Genomic DNA, 19,846 nt, shown 5'->3' with positions numbered 1-19,846 from the left:
ACACATACATACATACATACCTGCCTACCTACCTACCTACATACATACATAGGCTACATAAATGACTGAATGAACGAATCTCTGGTTCTACAAGATAATGAGAGATGAAGAGGTATAAACTATATTCAGATATAGCTTTTCACAGGACAACAGGACAGGAAACAGACGACTTTCTTCTCACACTTTAAAAATCCCTTTTTCCGATTTACTTTCCACACCGTGAATGAGGGGTTTCTGCCAGTGGCTTTTGCTCTATAGAAGATATTTGTCCCTTAAATTATTCATCCTCGCTCGCCCGCCTTCTGGGAGTGGGTCCGGAAAAAGGCGGTGTCAAAGGCGAAATCAGATGGATTGTTTGAGCGATGGTCTCCGAGAGTGTTTCCGAGGAGTTGGAGGGTGTCTGCAGTTGGTTCAGTGGTCGAGTTTTGCTTCTCTGGCCCCACGTTCATTTGGTGCGGCTCCAGCCTACACATCAAGCCGGTTCAATATCACAGACGTAAGGACAATGTGAACCGTGTAAGCAGAAAGCACTGGGTTTTAAATTACACTCGCCCAATGCTTCGGTTGCTACTGGATTAGCCAATCACATATGACGGCGCCGATTTGATCCATGAAAATGAATGATAAGGGAAAACGCTGTCTTCCACACATATTCTCTCAGTTTTAGAGAGCATGCCAGTTAGCGTGTGTATGAATATCAGTTTTCGATAATTGGCCAACATCGACCAACATGTTGTGCGTAAATCTCCACCTGGCCTGCTGGAGCGCAGGATAATCTCATACCGTTACTGCAGGTGCAGTGTTCCCGAAGCCGGTGCCATGAATGTTCCGTTGACGTCTGTGGACACCCTTTTGAACTGGAAACAATGTTAACTATCAGAAAGACAAATTAAATTCGAGCTTGTCTTAGGGTGCCAAATGAACGATGAGATTCTGATGTAGGTTTTGTGTGGTAATGTTCGGTATTTATGACTTTCATACAGTTATTTTGTGATTACCGGGTCTAGGCCCCTGTATGTAAGATTTCTCGACCGTTTAGAGATAGATAGATAGATAGATAGATAGATAGATAGATAGATAGATAGATAGATAGATAGATAGATAGATAGATGTGACTTTGAACATCGGAGTTTGGGAGGTTATGATACTTAAGCACGACCTCTTGGGCCAAGACCTATGAGTCTGTCTCATTTTCATATGCAGTACATATTGCAGTAGGCTTAATATTTATGGAACTTTTGTGCTCCTCCCGATGCTCCCCAGTTTTATGAAAATAGGCTTGGGCCTCCACAAAGGAGCCGACAAACATCAGAGCAGAAACTGCCCCGGACAACATGCTTCGACAGAATAAAGGTTGCGCGAGGCATGCTTAATAGACCAATTCTAAAGATACAAGCTCCGCGCGCGCATACATCTTCTTCCGTGCTTCTATTTACATCTTGCCTTGTATCTTTTTAAAAACCTGAATAGTTTATTCAAATAAAGCAGGGCTTTTAATGTCCGCCTCTGACAAACGGTATTCAATAAAGGGGAGCCGTTGCCTGCGCGCGAGATGGGCCGCTGCCAAATATTTTTGAAATGGCTTGTTGCGCTGAGGCAATCTGAAGATTAAAAACATCTCTTGAATTACAATGACACATCACAAAATAAAATTAATGCAGTATTTTCATTAGAAGGATTGAGTCCCGGAGTGTTTCGCTAGCCATTAGGTAGGGGGATGGGGTGAACACAAGAAAGTACAACGATTCTGGTGTCGAAGACCTTTTAGGCAAATACACAACATCACACCGTGAACCCCTCCAATCCAATCTATGCGCTTGTCCTCGCTGGAGAGAGAGAGAGAACAGCAAAGGCAGATGCAAAGAGAGTGATGTCTCTAGACGGCTTTTAGTGTCACAGGATGAATGAAAAGTTTGGGCTGTCTTAATGAAGACCCTGTTACGACAAAGGATGACAAACAAGTAGCTTCAGCAAACCTTACTCCGGAAAAGTTCCACATATTTAATAAAGTAAAACTTTTATTTATTCATCTATTTATTTATTTACCTTTGTTAAACGTCACAGCACCGTGTTGTACTCTTGAGAATTATTCAGCAAGAGCGTGTGACTGATAACTTCTCTCTAGGAACATGCAGTGAAGAGAACGATTAAAATCATTTTTGTTCGCTGACACGAAATTCGTTGAACGTTGGAATCTGCGATATATATGAGACAGTGAAACCATGTGCACTTTGTCCCAGCCGGAGTCATTAGTGATTACGAAAACAGCCGAAAGCACTTGTATGAAGACGGAATCCGCTCTTAGTACCGCATCAGATAAGCCGTGGAAATACTTTCATCTCTCTGTTTTTTAATCAGCCTCTTTCGGAAGATAAGACAAACATTTTCTAGAAATTATTTTGATCATTACACTATTGCATTTTCCTCGCAAGTGAATTACATACAGACAAAAAGATTTTCCAAACCATCTTGTTGCAATTGAATTTACAAACCATTTAACCCAATAAGCAGACTGATTAAACCGTGCATCGAGATCAAAGCGGTAGTTTTAATTAAGCAAACCAATTGTTTGATAAAGAGACGATGCTGAAGTCTATGCTCCAATTAAAGAAACCTGCACCGTTTAGAAGGGCTGTAGTCTATATTACGCATTTGCCCTTTAATAGTGTAAATTCTCCATGTAAACGAATTTTGAAATAATGCAAAATAAGATTCATGATTTATTGATTTTTTTTTTCTTCTTCCTCTTAAGTGCTGAACACCTTGGTGCCAGATGTTCATTATGTGTGTGTTACGTAAAACAGAGAAGTGATCCGCTCATTAAGAGTGACACGGAAATCGAATTAGCGGGAGTCGCCTAAAAAAAGGCAAGACGTAAAAAAGCGAGAGAGTAACGTGCCATTCATTTTTTGTAGACGACCGCAAAAAATATGCTAACTAGTTGACAGTATGCGGCTGTATAGCACTGCGCATTTCGGTAAATCGTTTGTAAAAAAAAAAATATATATATATATATATCATGTGGAATTATGTAAACAGTAATATAGTTTCGTGGGAATCCGTAATGTCTATGCCAGTAGGAATCGTGAGAGTTTCGGAAAGCCGTCTACTTCCGTTGTTGAATGTTCAGGTCTTAACTCAGAAGTTAAGCACTGCAGAACCCTGACTGGCTACGTCATTTTCAAACTGATATTTACGATTTTGCCTCTTTTCATTTAGATACAGCTTAATGCGACTGAAGAGTGTGAACCGTAGCTGCTCGTGCACATTTTCGTGCCCTATGTAGGCCTATAAAATGCAGCTTTGAACCGATAGACTTTGCATTTTTATTTTGTGGAGAGATCACGCATGTGAGATTTTAAAGTGCAAAAATAATTTAACCGCGTGTTTTAATGCTTTGCCGTAGCCTGACATAGATAACCTAATTATACTTTACACTGTTAAACAAATGAAAGTCTCCCGAATCATTAGTTTAATTTGTTAGAAACTTGCCATGAGCTTTGCTGCCACCTTGTGGACAATTTATAAAATAAAAGTGCAAGGGGCGCTTTGAAAACCCAGGCAAATAAAATGTAAGCACAAGACAGAGTTTTTGATCGCATATGATGTTGTTAATGTGTTCTGTCTTACATTCACTTATTCCTTAGAGTTTGCTCGAGTATTATTTTAACTTCAAAGGACTGCGAAAAATACCACGGTGTACAAATGAGATTTCGTACCACGTGCCATTCATTAACGCGTGCTCCATACCGACTACACAGAGCCCTTGATATGTTTATGTAAAACAAATTTATTCGCGGCTAATAAATTGGTGCGTAACGTTGATCTGAGAGAAAAACACAAACAGTTTTTTGTTAAAACCTTCAGAATAACATTTTTGATCTTTAATGACGCCTCTAGGTTGGTTTTCACGAATGGCAGATGAATAATCTGGGAGCACATATTAGTGTTTGAATTATGCAAACCAGTGTAATTAATTAATCCACTTTCGCGTACCCAAACCCGCAGCGGGACAAGTCTAGAACCGCCCCTTCGATGCACTGATTAGTTCTAACACTCAGCGGTAACCTGTAAAAAGTAAGCAGGTGATCAGTCGTTTAGACCTCTTTGAAAAGTCGTTTTTATTTTTGGCTCGAGTGCCTGGAATCTCGATCGCAGAACTATGGGGTTTTCACTAACCGTCAGTTTCTGCTTCGCTGGTTTGTCGTAAGAAGTAAATAAGGATATAGGCTACTAGCATTTATTACGGATGTTAAAATTTATATGGCTTCTGAGCTAACTGTCAGTTAGCGTTCGTATTCTGGCTTAATTCTGATCAGTCTACTTTTTTGTTCTAATTACTTCAAATAACGGCTCTCACTGTCATAGGCTACTACTACAGAGCTGTGGTGTCATACAGCGATTTCACTATTAACATCTTAACGGCAGGTTGATTGGTCGCTAATTTATCTATCAATACTTGAGGCATAACAAAATATGAAGTGCTTACATGAAACCCACTAAGAGTAACACAAAGTCCTAAGCTTTATTTCCACCGTAGTCCTCAGATGGGCCGGTGAATCATCTAAATAAGATGTGTTTGTGAAGAGTCAGAACCAAATGACTGCGTACCCAAGATGAACACCGCAGTGATCTCCAGCTAATAATCAAAACCGTTAGCAAGTTGCGGTTCTCGGCAACTTTGGCTAAAACCCTCCAAGGAACGTATCTAAAATACCTACGATCCAATAACAGAGCCGCCAGCCTAACATCCTGCGCGCAAATAAATGGAGAACCACATTTGTTTTTATGATTATAGAAGTATAAAGCACACGGTGTGCTGCACACCGTCCCATGAAACCAGCAGTTCAAAGTTTGCAAACACTCTAAATGAAACGACTCTAGACAAACTTTAACATATTTTAATTATAACTGTTTCTCCTCTCGCACAGTTTATCGTACATTTCAAGTAATGTAATAAAATGTCTTGATCATGTTCCTTTTTGTACTTTTTTTTTTCTTCTGCATTTTTAGTAAAGTTTATGTATTGCCCCAAAAACGGTTTTAGCTGATGATATTATTGTTTGAAATGTGCTGAAGGCGTGTTTACAGCTACAGTTCTCTGGGGCCAGAGTGTCTGCAGGTTATCTATATCTCCTTGCTCTTAATTGGCCCTCTGAATTAAACTCTGAGTCAGATCTCCAGGGGTGTGTTCTGTGAAGCAGTATGTTTTAGTTAGCCGGATAATGGAAGTCAAAAGTTAAGACTCTTCAGTGGAAGTGTGCCTAGGTTGATTTTTTTTTTTTTTTTGCTCCGAGTTGTGTATAACGAGCTACTGTAGGTAATACCTCCGCGAAGCAGGTTTAAAAAGCGTCGGTGTGTTTTTGCTATGGATTAAATGGATTGGTCATATGGCCTCTGATATACGTACATCGGAGGTAATATTTCAATTTGGACACTGACGTTATTCTCCTCAACACAGTCACCCTGCTTCGAAGATCAGAGCAAATAAACGTGCTTTGATGTTTATCTCGTGTACATTCAGATTTCTCAACAATAACGGGCACATGTGTGGCAGAACGAAGAGATTATTAAAATGCTCCGTGTACAAAGAGTTTATAAAGTGCGCAGAGCCTGCTTTATACACTAGGGGGAGCCAGTTAGGCATTTAATTTGAAATTGTTAAAACGACGAATGGATTTATTTGGGAGGGAAATGTGAATTGCAAACATGCCATTGCTTCCACAAACTATTTACTTAGATCAAATAACCAGTCGTAGAACATTTCACGACAAAACTCAATTTTAAAGAGCCACAGAACGTTGTGAGCAGTTGTACTGTTTACTTGAAAGGAAATTCACATGGCCAACTCAACTAGTTGAGCTGCACATTTCTGCAGACAACCGTGTTTAAATATGGTTTGGCTGTTTTAAAAAACATAAAAAAGCATAACAGTGAAATTCATAATACAAATAATGTAAACTAATCGCTGTCAAAATGATAATTAGGTTTACTTTATCCGTTAATTTGTAGAGATACACCGAACGACTGTCGTCTGTGGATTGTAGAAAAAAGCCAAAAGAGCACAGAGTGACAACAGGTTTAATTGTTCCACTTGTAAAGATTATTTGGACTTGTTTTTTTAACGGTATCGGAAATAATCTGCAAATATACAAGCCAGTCTTGGGTTACAACACTCAACGTAAAACCGGTAAAATGTGGTCGTGTCGTTGAAAAGTTTTTTTTTTTTTCAAATGTCGTTTTACATCGCTCTGTGGCGGTATTTTTTAAAATTTGAGTCGCGCGAAAATGCATTCAATTGGTGAACCTGTACGGTTTGAGTGACAGCTGTCGGCGAAGCTTCTGTGCATAATCAGTGCGCATTTGTATCACCTGTTTCTGACACAACTCGAAAGGAAACTTTCGACCTTCATGTTCTTTTTCGTGTACACGAAGAGTTATGAAGCTTTGCATATGTATTGTAACTTGTTTATAATTACTTTACAATGCAGAAAGCCCTGAAAAAGTATTTTGTGAACATGGACGAGTATCTGGCCAGCATCGGCCTTTACCGGAAAATGATGGCTCGAGATGCGTCCTGTCTATTTCGAGCTGTTTCTGAGCAGGTATAGTTATTCATTTTTTTCCTTTTCTTTAAAATATGGTTGTCACCGTAAGTTTGTTGAACTTTGTTTTGGTAGTGGTAGTAACCACTCAAGTGTCCAAACAAACATTTCCCTATTTCTGGCTAGTTTTAGCATGGCTAAAGACGAGCGCGAGGTAACTCGTGGCATGTAACGAATTCGAGTCTAGCTTCAAATAATCTTCCCCATAAATAAGGGACTTGTCGGTTACAGCACAGACGGCTTTTTTGAAACCTGTCTCTCTCTCTCTCTCTCTTTGTCTACATCATTACGTAACTTAACAAATTTCATTTCCACTTTTGTTAGCTTTATTACTCACAGAACTATCACCTAAAAATAAGAAAAGACTGCGTCAACTTTATGAGGGCAAATAGATGCAACTTCGAGCCTGTGAGTAATTTTTTTCCCTTGTGTCGTACATCATATCTTTCACATGTCATTGTCTTTAATGAAGTTCCAGTTACTAAAATATTACGTTGGTGTTGTTTTCTTCAGTTTGTTGAAGGGTCTTTTGAGAAATATTTGGAACGCTTGGAAGATCCACAGGTACCTTTACACATATTGCGTGTGAATGTGTTTTTATTTGTATTCTTTTTTGTTTGTTTGTTTGTTGCTGGCTTATTGTGTTATAGGACCATAACAGACTTTATAACTTAACAGGAAACTGCTGGACAAGTGGCGATAAAAGCGTTGTCTTTGCTGTACAGGTGGGTGTGCATATTTATTTGTTTGTTTAACTGTAAATTGAATTCTTTTTAGTCTTTACTGAAATGGCTACTTTACATATGACATTTCTCTGCGACTTACGAAATAAAAAATTCCGTGATTGAAGTTTGCAGCATTTTCAGTTCGATGCGGCACAAACAGTGACGCGGTGGATGTATGCCACTCTCCACTGTAAAAGATTCTTTCAAATCATATTTTCAGATATATGCGCGCGAAGAAGAGACTGTAAAGCATTCTCAGCCAGCATAATAATTTTTTTTTAACGGCCATTTTACACTCCTGTGAAGTTTGGTCTGATAGCTGAGGCATTAGTACCTTTCAGAAAATTCCCGTAGTGAGAAATAAACAACGAGCTTGAACACAGCTGGCAGATTGTAGGCTAAATGAAGCTTAATAAATTAAACAGGGCTTCTTACTCAAATTTAGATCAGGCCATCACGTAATGGTACCAGTGTGCCGGCACTACACAGCTGAACTTGAGCGATAAAAAAAAATGCATCGTAATTACAAATAAAGTTTTTGATTTTGCGATGCTGACGCTCTGCCATTGGCCATAGGCGGTGCTTCGTTATTTACCGGTCTCCAGGGAAACCGCCGACTGAGATAACAGAGGAAGACAGTCTGCCCAAGGTGAGCGGAGTCACAGGTGTGATGTCTTTTAAAGATTCCAGCCCGGGCTTTCACGTGCACTCGCTGTGAGCTACACGAGGTTTAGAGACACCTGCATGACGTCTCTAACCGTGACTTTGTTTAGAACTTTGCTTGCAGTGTGTTGCATTTTGGGTGCGGCCATAAAGGAGACCAGCTTTCACTATGACGATGCTGACAGATCTGTAATTTTTGAGTGGTGGTTGTTATTATTATTGTCGTTAAATCATGTTTTTTTTTTCTTGTTTGGGAGGAAAGAACGCGGCAGGTGTTCAGGGGATTGCGTCCTGACTTCGCACATTTTCCCTGTGATTGATTATCTTTTATCAGTTGTGTAAATAGGAGGGGGAAAAAAGCTAGACTTTTCATTTCAGATATTGCTGGGTTGCTCAAACAATGGACATTACGACCTCGTCTACCCGAGGAGTTATCCAGCAGACGCTGCCATGTGCCAGTGTGAGTCTCACTCAACGGTTTGCTCAACAAATTTTAAATCCCAGTTTACAGAGTTAGAAATAATTAGATGCTAGCTTAAGTTTTTGTGTGTGTCAATGAAAAACATTTATATTGTCAAACCACTGTTTACTTTTGAAGTGTTTGTTAGATTTTTATTGCCGTAAACTTCCACTTTTCTTACCTGTTTTGTTTGTTTGTTTGCTGTTTTTGTTTTTATTTTTTGCTTTTGAAGCATGAACTTCTTGAAGTGCAAACCTTTGTGACTCAGACATTTGTTTTGTGTTCTCTCTCTCTCTCTCTCTCTCTCTCTCTCTCTCCAGCCTTGCTCTATGAGCTCCTGTACACTCGGGTCTTTGGCATTGAGGAGGAGGAGTTGCAGGTGTCTCTGGAGATGTTCCGAGGTGGGGGGCGTCGATGCAGGAACAGCATGTCGGTGTGCAGCGAAGAAGCCGGCTACGACACCCCCGACGACCGGGGTCACAGGTCGGTGTCGTTAATCATAATGCGCTCGCCAAAAAAAAAAAAAGAGGCACCTAACATTTGGGCTTAAAAACGTGTGTCAACTTCCACATCCATACATCACAGCGAGACTGTCGTTCTTTCCCTTCTCGGAGGCACTTGCGCTTGTTTCTTTTCTTTTGTTTTTTTTTATTCCTTCGTTATTGTCACTGCTCTGTGAATCTTAGCCTTGTAGTGACTATCACAGGGACCTTCCATCTCCTCAGTTGCTTTTTTTTTTTTTTACCCTCAGGGTTTTATTTAAAATCTCAGTGAATCTGGATGGGTTTTTTTTTTTTTCGCTGTAGCTGTTGATGACTGGTTCTGTCTGCAGGGAGGAATGGGAGATAGGTGGTTCTGTTCTCTCAGAAGACAAAGTCAGACTCAACCATGAGGAACCAAAGGTGACTTTTTTTTTTTTCTTCTTTCTTTGAGTCCCTGCCTTCTGCTGCCCCCCCCCCCCCAAAAAAAAGAAGAGAAATAAAAATATTTCCTCCATTCTGCTTTTGCTGATTCGTGTTCTCCACGACCTGTTGGGTTGAGACGTGACCCTTTGACCTTCGCTCCGTTTCGTTTGGTCCAGGTTCTGGATGGCCCCGCTAAACTCACTCTCCCCTACAAGGCCCTGAAGGCACTGGATCCGGAGGTTTACCGCAACGTCGACTTTGACGTGTGGCATGACAGTCGCAAGGGTACGATGACCTCTCTCTCTCTCTCTTTCTTTCTCTCTCTCTCTCTCTCTCTCTCTGTCTTTCTCTTTCTCTCTCTCAGCCCGTGATACTTCTATGGTATAAATTGCTCTGTTTATTGCCATTATTTTTTTTAAGGATATTTTGCAAAGTGTGCTTTATTACAACTCATCTTTCTGTTCTGCACCCCCCCAAACCCCCCCCCCCCCCAAACATTTCCTCATGGTGAACACACCATTCTTACTCTGGATACACAGTCTCTCTATTATGTGTCACAAATTTGCCAAAAGATTAGTTTTACCCGGACTTCTGTGTGAACTTCAGACTGAATGAGATTTGCTAAATACCTTTTTTTCCCTGCTGCTTCTTTGTAGTTGTAGAATAACACAGATGCTGTCTGATACAAAACACTGAGTTTGTATAATGAAAAGAAATCAGTTTTTACCTGTACTGTCCAAATGCCTTTGTGTGTGTATGTGTGTGTGTGTGTCTCTCTCTCTCTCTTGCTTATTTGTTCACAGAAATGCAGAAGACTGATTACATGGTGTTTGGGGGTAGACAGTATTTTCTAGGAGACAAGTGTCAGGTACTGAGAGCAAACAGCAAAAACAAAAAGCTGCTCTTGTTCTGTCTCCTGGTCTAAGAGCGAAGTTAAGAGAGTACTTTTCTTTTGAATTATTTCTTTTTCTTTAGAGAAATAACTCACAAAACTCAATGTCACCAGTCTATCCTTTTGTTACTGGACGTTTTCACTGATGTATTAAGACAATTTTACATGTAAGTTTTGTTGTGTGGGGAACGCACTTCTCTGAACAAACTTGGATGACCATATCAGTCCAAACTTGTCTTGACTCTGCACCAGACAGCAGTGTTTACATGTTTCTATACTAATGTGAATGAATAAAAAAAAAAAACGCAAGAGGAGCTGAAAGAACAGACTCAGACATTTTATGCAGACATCACCTAACACCCGCTGCAGCCAATCAAAAGACATACAGGTTTTTCACTAATATCTGCCTAAACGGGAAATCACCAGCTGGTGTGTGTCAGTGGTGTGCATCACAGGGACATAGAGTGTGTGGTCAGTCATTGGATGAGTTTGTTTTGTTTGTTTGTTTGTTTGCCTAGGTGCGTTTGGACCCCAAGGGGAAGTATTATAACGCCTTTATCCAGGAGGTCGGCACACACACCAGTGCTGTCACTGTGTTCATAGAGGAGCTGGGAGAGAAGTGAGTCATGTTTACACACACACACACACACCACTTCGCTGTTGCCGTGGCCTTGCTCTTACTGTGTTAAGTGTAAATAAGTATGGGCTGAATGAGGACCTGCAGTGAGTCTTTTACAGTAATCACGTCATGGTTCTTTATTATGATTTATATGGGTTATCGTTTGACTCATTCTGTCCACTTATTCCCAAACTGGATATGATACGGTTCTCACAGGTCTCTCTCACACTCACACACACACACACACACACATTCACACACACACACACATTCACACACACACACACTCTCACACACACACACACTCACAGGATGTGTGTCTTGTTGCAGACATCTGGTGTCTCTGACTAATCTGAAGCCAGTGAATCCTGTCCCTGCATGGAACATCACACCCAACCGGAAGGGAGCAGCCTACAGCCGCCCGGAGCAGTACCACGGAGAGCTGGGTCAGTCTGTCCTCCTCCTCCTCTCCATCTCCTCCTCGTCCTCTCTCGCTGCTCTTCTCTGTCTTCCTCTCCTCCTCTCACTGCTCCACTTTGTCTCCCTCTTTTCTCCTCTCTCACTCCTCCTTTCTGTCTTTGTCTCCTCTCTCACTGCTCCTCTCGGTCTTCGTCTTCTCTTTCACTCATCTGCATCTTCCTCTTCTCTCTCACACCTCCTTTCCATTCTCCTCTCCTCCTCTCTCAGTATCACTAAGCTAGGCCAGTACTGTCAAAAACCAGTCAGGGACTTTGCTTGTGTCCTGGTTGGCCAAGCCTTCCTTTAATGACCAAACTGTTGAGTAGAGGATACTAAAGAGCCCCTGGTGTGGAAGAAGGTCTTAATGTGAAATAATGGAAAAAAAAAAAAACGCTGCTGTATTTGAATGGGGTGGGGTAGAGTAGATTATTTGGTTTCGTAATAGAGTAGTATCTTAGTTAAATGCAATGAGTTCTAACCTTATGACCAAACAAATATCCCTCAACGTTTTGGGAGAGAACGTTGATTTTAACATAGGAGAGAAATACCCATGGTCGCTATTGTTCATATTAGAATGTATTGTGTTCAATCATTGACTCAGGCTTGAGTAGCCAGTAACGCGGTTGGTTTCTCTTCAGCAGTATTTCAGTTGTACTGAACTGACATAATTGCTTTCATTTTTTTCTTTACCTCCGTGCTTTTAAAACGGATTTTTCTCATTACAATATGAGTTCACTGAGAAGTCAGGGATTCAGAGCGTCATCCCTTTTATAAACCTGACCGTGAACCTGCTCTGCCTTGTCCTCTCTCTGCCGACAGATTCGGAGCTGCGCGGCCGGCGGCGTTTCTTTAAGAGGCCTCGGGGGAAAGAGGTGCTGATGGCCATGTCGTACGGTCGACCCCAGGGGGGTCTGCCCCCCCGCCTTCAGCCCGGACCGGGCCCCGGCTCCGCCCCCGGCCCCATACCGCCGGTCCGCCCACCCCCCGTGGGCGTCCACAACCCGGCCGCGGCCCCCGGGGGCGTGCCTTACGAGCATTACAGGCCTCACTCCACGCCCAGGCCGCCGCGTGGCTACGGCCCGCCCAGGTCAGAGCCTTACCTCTCTCCATGGCTGTGTCCGAAATGGCGTACTACATACTACTCGCATACTGACTCTGACGTAAAAGTAGCAAGTAGTATGCAGTACGTGAAGAATAAAAATTTTGCAGTATACGACAGTTACCCGGATGATGTACTACTCTGGCGAAAATTTGCAGTATACAACCGGAGCTCACTTCATCGGGTACTGCATCCCATGAAACAGCGCGGTGATTTCCAACTGTCAAAATTTAAAAAACATGGCGGACAGTGACAGAAGTGGCTTCAACTTCAACTGTAGCTGCAGTTTCGAATATAAATGTATCAGTTGCATATTTTGGTGTAATAAGTCTTCATATGCTTTCTTACAGGGCTACTTTTGATAGATATTTGTTGTAGCCGTGTGTTGTTCGATTTTAACAGAACAGATAGCCCAACCCATAGCAAACGTGTAGTACGCTACACGAAAGTTCTCATAATTGCGTACCATACTGCATACTAGCATGTGGAGTAGTGTGCAGTACACAGTGTATACTGGGCCAGTACGCAGTATGCAGTACACTAGTATGCCATTTCGGACACAGCCCATGTCCCAGCCCTTCACCTGTTGGATCTCTCCTGGCTTTGTCTCACCTGAATCAACTCATCAGCTGATGATCTAACCCCTAATCAGCTGAATCAGGTGTAGCAGAGCAGGGAGAGACACAAGATGTGTAGGTCTTTGGGCAATAAGATTGGGAAACGTTGATCTATAATTACAGCAGTTTCACACGCATACAGTCCATCCATTGTCTCACTCAAGGTGTTTGCTACCCTGTGGTTCAGTAACGCTTGATTTACTCAACTGATAGTGAATAACGGTATACAGACAAACAAAATAGTGCATCAGCACTATCCAGAGTGTGTTTAAAAAGGGTTCTCTTTTGTTTTTGTTTTGTCTCCGTGTCTCTGCTTTTTTTTTTTTTTTTTCTCTCCTCTGGGATCTGGTTGGAAGCTCGGCTCGTTTTCTGAACAGGCATCATCTGATTGGGCCAGAGGTGGCCTACTATCCCAAACGTTGTTACCAGAGCTTTGACAACTACTCATTCAGATCGCGGTAAGATGACTATCTATTTACAGTCTCACTCAGTCAACAGGTGGCTGTATCCAGTGTGTGTGTGTGTGTGTGTGTGTGTGTCGTTGTATATATGTGTGCGTGCCTGTCTGCGTGTGTGTAGCAGGAGCAGACGTCAGATGCACTCAGTAAATAAGGAGTGCCAGTTCAGCTTTGTGCCGGAGCCTGGAGAGGAGACCCAGGATATGGAAGGCACCATCACCTTCTACGAGATTGAGGAGACAGACGAAAACACCTTCCCCTCTCTGCCTGTGAGCGCTACATCACCTCCACTGCCCTTAGAACTGGTCCTGACGACAGAAAACGCTTTCTCTCATGACATATAGAAACACACACACATGCATACACATACATAAAGTATGTCTTAATATGAAAGTATAACTTGACACGGAGCAAGTAAAACTCTACAATATAAAAAATACACTGTGTGAGTGTAAATGAGCTATTCAGTAAATCAGTCAGAGGTGTGTGTGTGTGTGTGTGTGTGTGTGTGTATATATATATATATATATATATATATATATATATATATATATATTCTTAAGATCAAATCCTTTAAATGTGTGTTGTTAGCTAGGCTCTGAAGGTGTGGACACACAGTCATTAAGTGTGTGTGTGTGTGTGATGTGTTGATTTGTCTGCAGGGACAGACCGTCACTAACCCTATAGTCTCAGGAGCCACTACTTACTGGGTGTCCAGAGGACCCAGTCCCATCCCCCCGTCTGGCAAACAGCCCCTGACCTCATCAGAGGAGGACCCTGACGACAGGAGTGCCGGAGGAGACCAGGGTAACGTGCCTGTGTCAGTCATAGATGACCTATGACCTGGGTCGTCACTTCATGTGTTCCGTCTCTCTTGTAAAGCACATCGTGACTTATGTCTGTGAAAAGCGCCAGACAAATAAACTTCACTCACTCACCTCAGAGCCCTAAACCAATAATTTGCTTTGAAAGAACGTTGTATTCATTTGTTGGCTTTTGTTGGATATCCAAAGCCACCATAGACAATTCTAATTGAAGTCCTTACCATTTCTCTTCTCCCAACTCAAGCAAGGAGAAAAAAACAGAACAAACAAACAAAAAAAACCCCAAAATTTCTCGCTACAGAGGATGTCTTTAGGGTGGTTAAATCCAATGCTTTTGTAAGGCTGATTTTTTTTTTTTTTTTTTTTTTTTTTTTTTTTTGCGAACACACGAATCAGGAAGAAAAAAAAAGTCGACCTGCAGATTGTACGCATATCCCCCATTCCCCTCCCCAGAGGCAGAATCTCCCCCTACGACTGAGCCCCAAATAGACCAAGACTTCAGTTACGGCCCATGTGTGCTGTCTACTGTAGTGTTTCTCTGTGCTGCTCTTAACAGCTGTAACACATCTTGGGTCTCTCCCTGCCGTAACACACCTGGTTCCAGTCATCAGGGGCTTGGTAATTAGCCGGTGAGTAGGATCAGGTGTCTTAGAGCAGGGATCTAAAGTGGCCAGTGCAGTGGGAGAGATGGAGAACAAGCCTGGAAAACACACCGGGGCGTATGCACCGTTTTGGATTCAGTGGTTTGTAATTGTATCACAATGTTAATCATGGCGGCACAATGGAACAGCAGACCCTCTGTAGCAAAAGAGTTCGTTTGATTTTAGAACACAGGCCACAGCCAGCAGGCAGAAATCAAAAAATTAAAAAAAAAAAAGACAAACCCTTGTTGGCTTTGAGTGTTGTGTAGTGTTGAGTCTTGTCAAATGAATGTTGAAACTGTCAGATGAATAGTTTCTTGTTGGTGAAACTGTCAGACGAATCATTTAAAAAAAAAAAAAAAATCAGCTTCAAACTCAGTTCTCTCTCTCTCTTTCTCGCTCGCTCTCTCTCTCTCTCTCTCTCTCTCTCTCTCTCTCTCTCTCTCTCTCTCTCTCTCTCTCTCTCTCTCTCTCTCTCTCTCTCTCTCTCTCTCTCCAGACACAGGATTCCAGACTCCGGCCATGTATACAGCGACAGAGTCCTTGGCCAACCTGGTACCTCCATCTGTCTCCTGGTTTTTGTCACATGATGCTGATTTTAAAATGTCTCTTTAACAGTCAGTCCACAGCGGCGCCCAGTCCTGCTCGTAGAGGCCCACCTGTATCTCCCTGCCGTCCCGCACCTTATCCGAGTCGTCAGCTGATCATTAGAGCGTTTATATGGCTGAGCCTGTTAAGCCAGGGCAACCAGGGAGGCCTAACAGTGTGGGTTACCGTGAGCCTCTGGGAGCAGGATTTGGGAAAACGCCCGTCTACAGGATGTGTTTGATGCCCCTTTCCTGTTTTCAATTCAGCTTACACATTTTAGTCAGTTGGGTTTTGCCTGACCTCGCCTGCAGTTGAAATGAATTACTGAATGAGGATCAGTGCTCTGCAGTGTGTGTACTTGGGCGTTGTGAGACCGACATAATGAAGCAAAATGCGGGATTGCCGAGCGTTGACACTGGAGCTGTTTTTTTTTGGTTTTCGGTTTTGTTTTGCAGACTATTCAGGAGGGCGGCTCTCGCTCCGGATCGCCACAAGAGGGCGTAGCCACCTATAGTTACTCCCAGCAGGCAAGTCTTCTCTAGCCCTCCACCAGTTTTTCCTCTTCCACATTTCCTCACTCACTCGCACACATACGTAGCACACTGCTACCTCAAGTATTTTATTTAGTCTTCTTGATTTTTTGTTTGTTTGTTTTTTGTTTTGTTTCTTTTTAGAAACACTTGACATCATATATTTTCCTTACACTGTTGGGAATGTTTTTGACTTTCTCAGCCTAATATTTTTATTTCAAAACTGATAAAGCTTTCAGTTATCTCTACTGGATGAAACTGTTTGTTTTATGGTACTTTTGTACTTTGTATCGTGTTTTTTGTTTATTTTTGCGAAAGGTTTTTCAGATTTTGTCGCGTTTCTGCTGTTTGTGCACGGTTTCTTTCATGTTGGGATTCACACCGCTCTCTGGTCAAGCAAACTGTAAAGAGTCTGAAGCCTTTCCCAGACTCTCTCTGCACATATCATACAATACTACATTACACAGCCATACAGATCACCCACCTCTGTCCACAGACATGAGCACATTATGCTAATACTCAGTCAGTTCTGGTTTTATGAGAGAAAACCACTGGACCATCTGTACCCAGGACTCGGGGCTGTGTGGACTAGTGGCACTGATGGTGTGGGTCTCCACGGTACAACTGAATTGGGAGATTAGAGAGTGTGTTCAGTGGCGCTGATCCCAGTGAGAGTCAGAGGTCCGGCAGTGCTGCAGCTGCTGTCTTAACTGGTTTTCACTTTTCTCCTCTTCCCCCCCAGTCTGACTGATCTCCACTTTCACTCTAACTGGTTTCCACCTTTCCCATCTGTGTTTTTCTCTCTGACTGGTTTCCACCTTTCCCATCTGTGTTTTCCAGGTGGTGGTCAAGTCATCTGTCATCTCCTCATCTCAGGTGGTCAACTCCGCCCCAGCGGCTATCTTCACGTCTAACTCCTCTCCCTCCTCCGGGAGCTCCCAGACTCCTCCCACTCCACAGTCCACTCCCATCCTAACCCCAGGGCAGCCCCCGCCCCCTCATGCGCTGGGCAGACCAGGTACAAACCCAAATGCAACCGACAGAAGTTCTCAATAGACTGGATTTTACTTTCATAAGCAACACTGAATGTTTAAATGTTAAATGCCTGTTAAAGGTTGACTGTGGAATAATGAGGTGTACACTCTCTCTCTCTCTCTCTCTCCCCCTGGCCCTCTGTCTGTGTGTGTGCGTGTCTGTCTGTCTGTCTGTTTGTCTGTCTGTCTGTCTGTGTGTGTGTGTGTGTGTGCGTGCGTGCGCGCGAGTGCAGTGTTGTCTATGCAGTTTCCAGGAGGGTGTCCGTGGTTTGTGAATGAGTTGGGGGAACAGGTCAGTCTGGCTCCCCCACCCCCTTACTCTTACGACCCCAACGGCAACGACCTTCCTAGAGGTCAGCAGAGCCCCTTTTGATTCTCATTGGAAAACTGAATGTGTTACTTGGCATCTGTGGTCAGGGTAAAATCTCTCTCTTTTCCCCTCTACTCCCCACCAGATTTCAAAGTTCTTCAGTATTATTTCAATTTAGGAGTACAGGTAAGTGGCACTGAAACGCTTAACATGCAATGGAAAATCAAGCCATATACGCTTTGCATTGTGGACTGACGGGGCCTTGTACCAAAGACAGAATGTGTCCGTGTCCACAAACCTTAAGGACTAATCCAGTCTGCATGTGTATAACTACTGCTTGAATCTGGTCCCGCTGCAGCCATTCACTTCACACTGGGATTCATCAGTATAGAGTAAACAGGACACACACACGCCCACTACACAATTTTACCAGAAAAAGAGTTTTGTTGTAATTGCTGAATTTTCGTGAAACGCAAAGCGTAATCAAAACAGCAATCAGTGAAAGAACAAAAGGAAGCAGACGAGCGCTAACATTGTGTTCACTATTGAACACTGTCTCATTTATGGTGAGGGATTGAATTTCCTTCTTTAGTACTGAAACTCTTGTCCCCTCTGGGTGTGTGTGTTACCAGCAGACTCACTGGCTCTCTCTCTCTGTGTTGGTGCTACCAGCAGACTCACTGGCGCTCGCTCGCTCTCTCTCTCTCTCTCTCTCTCTCTGTGTGTTAGTGTTACCAGCAGACCTATTGGCATTCTGTGTGTGTGTGTGTTAGTGTTACCAGCAGACTCTCTCTCTCTGTGTCTGTGTGTTAGTGTTACCAGCAGACTTACTGGCTCTGTCTCCCTCTCTCTCTCTGTGTGTTAGTGTTACCAGCAGACTTACTGGCACTCTCTGGTGCACATGCAGCAGCCGTACCAGCAGCCCTGTGTCGACGGGCAGTACCAGTCTTTCCCCACTGGTCCGTCCACCCAGGACCACACCGTGCCCCAGAGCTACCCGGAGCCGGCGCGGGCGGCGGGACATGCCCAGGGAGAAATCATCCCTCCCAACGGTCAGCCCCCAACCCCTGTCCCTGTCACTCTCCAAACTCTCGCACCCTGGCCTTTCAGCCTAGAGCCAGTCGCTCAGTCGCCTTTTCTTTTTTTAATGTCTGTTTCTGTTTCAATATGTCTGTCCCTACTAGCACTACTGCTGGTACTACGACTTGGTCTCAAGTTAAGCACCTACCCACATTTTCTGTTCTCTCTCTTTTTCTCCCTCCTTTTTTTCTCCCTCACTCTCACCTCCCTCTATTCCTCAGGCACCCCCTTGACCGTGGAGCATCCCCCGACGACAGGCCCCTCCGGCGCCGTTTTCTATCCCCTCGTACAGGATCAGTGCAGCCAGGTCCACCCCACGTACGAGCCCTACCTGCCTGTGTTATCCACCACCTATCACTACCTCACTCCCTGGACCCCCGGTTCCGCCCAGCCCCGCCCACACACGTTCTGTCCCAGCCCCTCCTATCCAATCAGTTACGTCACAGCCCCTTCTCACCCCGCCCACTTTGTGTCCCAAAATATGTAACTCCGTAGGTCCAGAAGAAAAGGGAGGGGCAGGATCCCTCCTCAGTCCTCACACACTGATGCCTCACCTTGACCCCCCCCAGCCCAAATTTCATTTTGCAGTTCCATTTCCTTTGTTTTAAGACATGTTCACTCTTTGTCGCAGAGATTTTGAAGTTTACATGTTTTCATGAAGGTTTCATGGCCTTAATAAAGAATTATGTTATGTAAAAAAAAAAGAAAAAATGTGACCTGTTTCTTCACATGTTCATTTAAGTGAAACTTGATGAGTTTTTCTATGACGGGACAGTTGATTGAAAACAAACCGTTTGCAGCGCGTCTTTCGTCTCGTCGCTGGTCAGGACCACGGACAGCGACACTTTGCCTCTTTCCTTGCTCAGTGTGTTCAGCACCATGGACAGTGGTGCATGTGGTGCTATTCAGTAAACCAGGTAAGCATGCCTGCAGAAAACACGCATGTGGGACCCATTGGACCGGTCATGGCGTAAGCTCTATGGAAATTTCCACTTTCGTTCGGGTTGCCAAACCACAGCTGGTAGTGTGAATCGGGTAAATCCCCACAGAGCCATCTGCTGTTCCTCATTGGTTATTAATCACCATCTCAACACTCGCTTGATGTGTGAGAAATCAGTTAAAGATGCCTATGTACACACATCCTACATGGAAGAATGTCATCATGCCTTTGACAGAATGCAGCTGTTTCTTTAATCTTTCCCCCTCTTTAGTACAAATGAACCAAAACACACTCACAGACAGAAATACTTAAAGGTCTTTTAATGCACAGCAGTAGTCAAACCACAAATGCACTTTTGACCCTTGTCAGGGTTTCAGTTCGGAAATGTTATTGCACT

At 43.3% G+C, this 19,846-nt stretch overlaps 1 protein-coding gene across 1 annotated transcript; it reads left to right on the top strand.

Moving 5' to 3' along the window:
- Positions 1–6,411: 6,411 nt before the first annotated feature.
- Positions 6,412–18,996, top strand: LOC115829908 (putative bifunctional UDP-N-acetylglucosamine transferase and deubiquitinase ALG13). The gene is given in 25 exon segments (XM_075353629.1): positions 6,412–6,462; positions 6,465–6,605; positions 6,930–7,013; positions 7,119–7,169; positions 7,284–7,330; positions 7,907–7,979; positions 8,372–8,453; positions 8,774–8,936; positions 9,286–9,355; positions 9,535–9,643; positions 10,162–10,226; positions 10,769–10,869; positions 11,200–11,315; positions 12,148–12,421; positions 13,401–13,502; positions 13,624–13,771; positions 13,914–13,916; positions 14,165–14,337; positions 15,459–15,522; positions 16,011–16,082; positions 16,926–17,103; positions 17,353–17,472; positions 17,575–17,615; positions 18,295–18,481; positions 18,731–18,996. Coding segments are annotated over 25 exon segments (2,781 nt in total).
- Positions 18,997–19,846: the final 850 nt, after the last annotated feature.

Source organism: Chanos chanos, chromosome 16 (genome assembly GCF_902362185.1).
Source record: "Chanos chanos chromosome 16, fChaCha1.1, whole genome shotgun sequence".
NCBI classification, from domain to species: Eukaryota; Metazoa; Chordata; class Actinopteri; order Gonorynchiformes; family Chanidae; genus Chanos; species Chanos chanos.
Note: the sequence above shows the minus strand (reverse complement) of the source record. Positions and strands in the feature narration are given on the sequence as shown.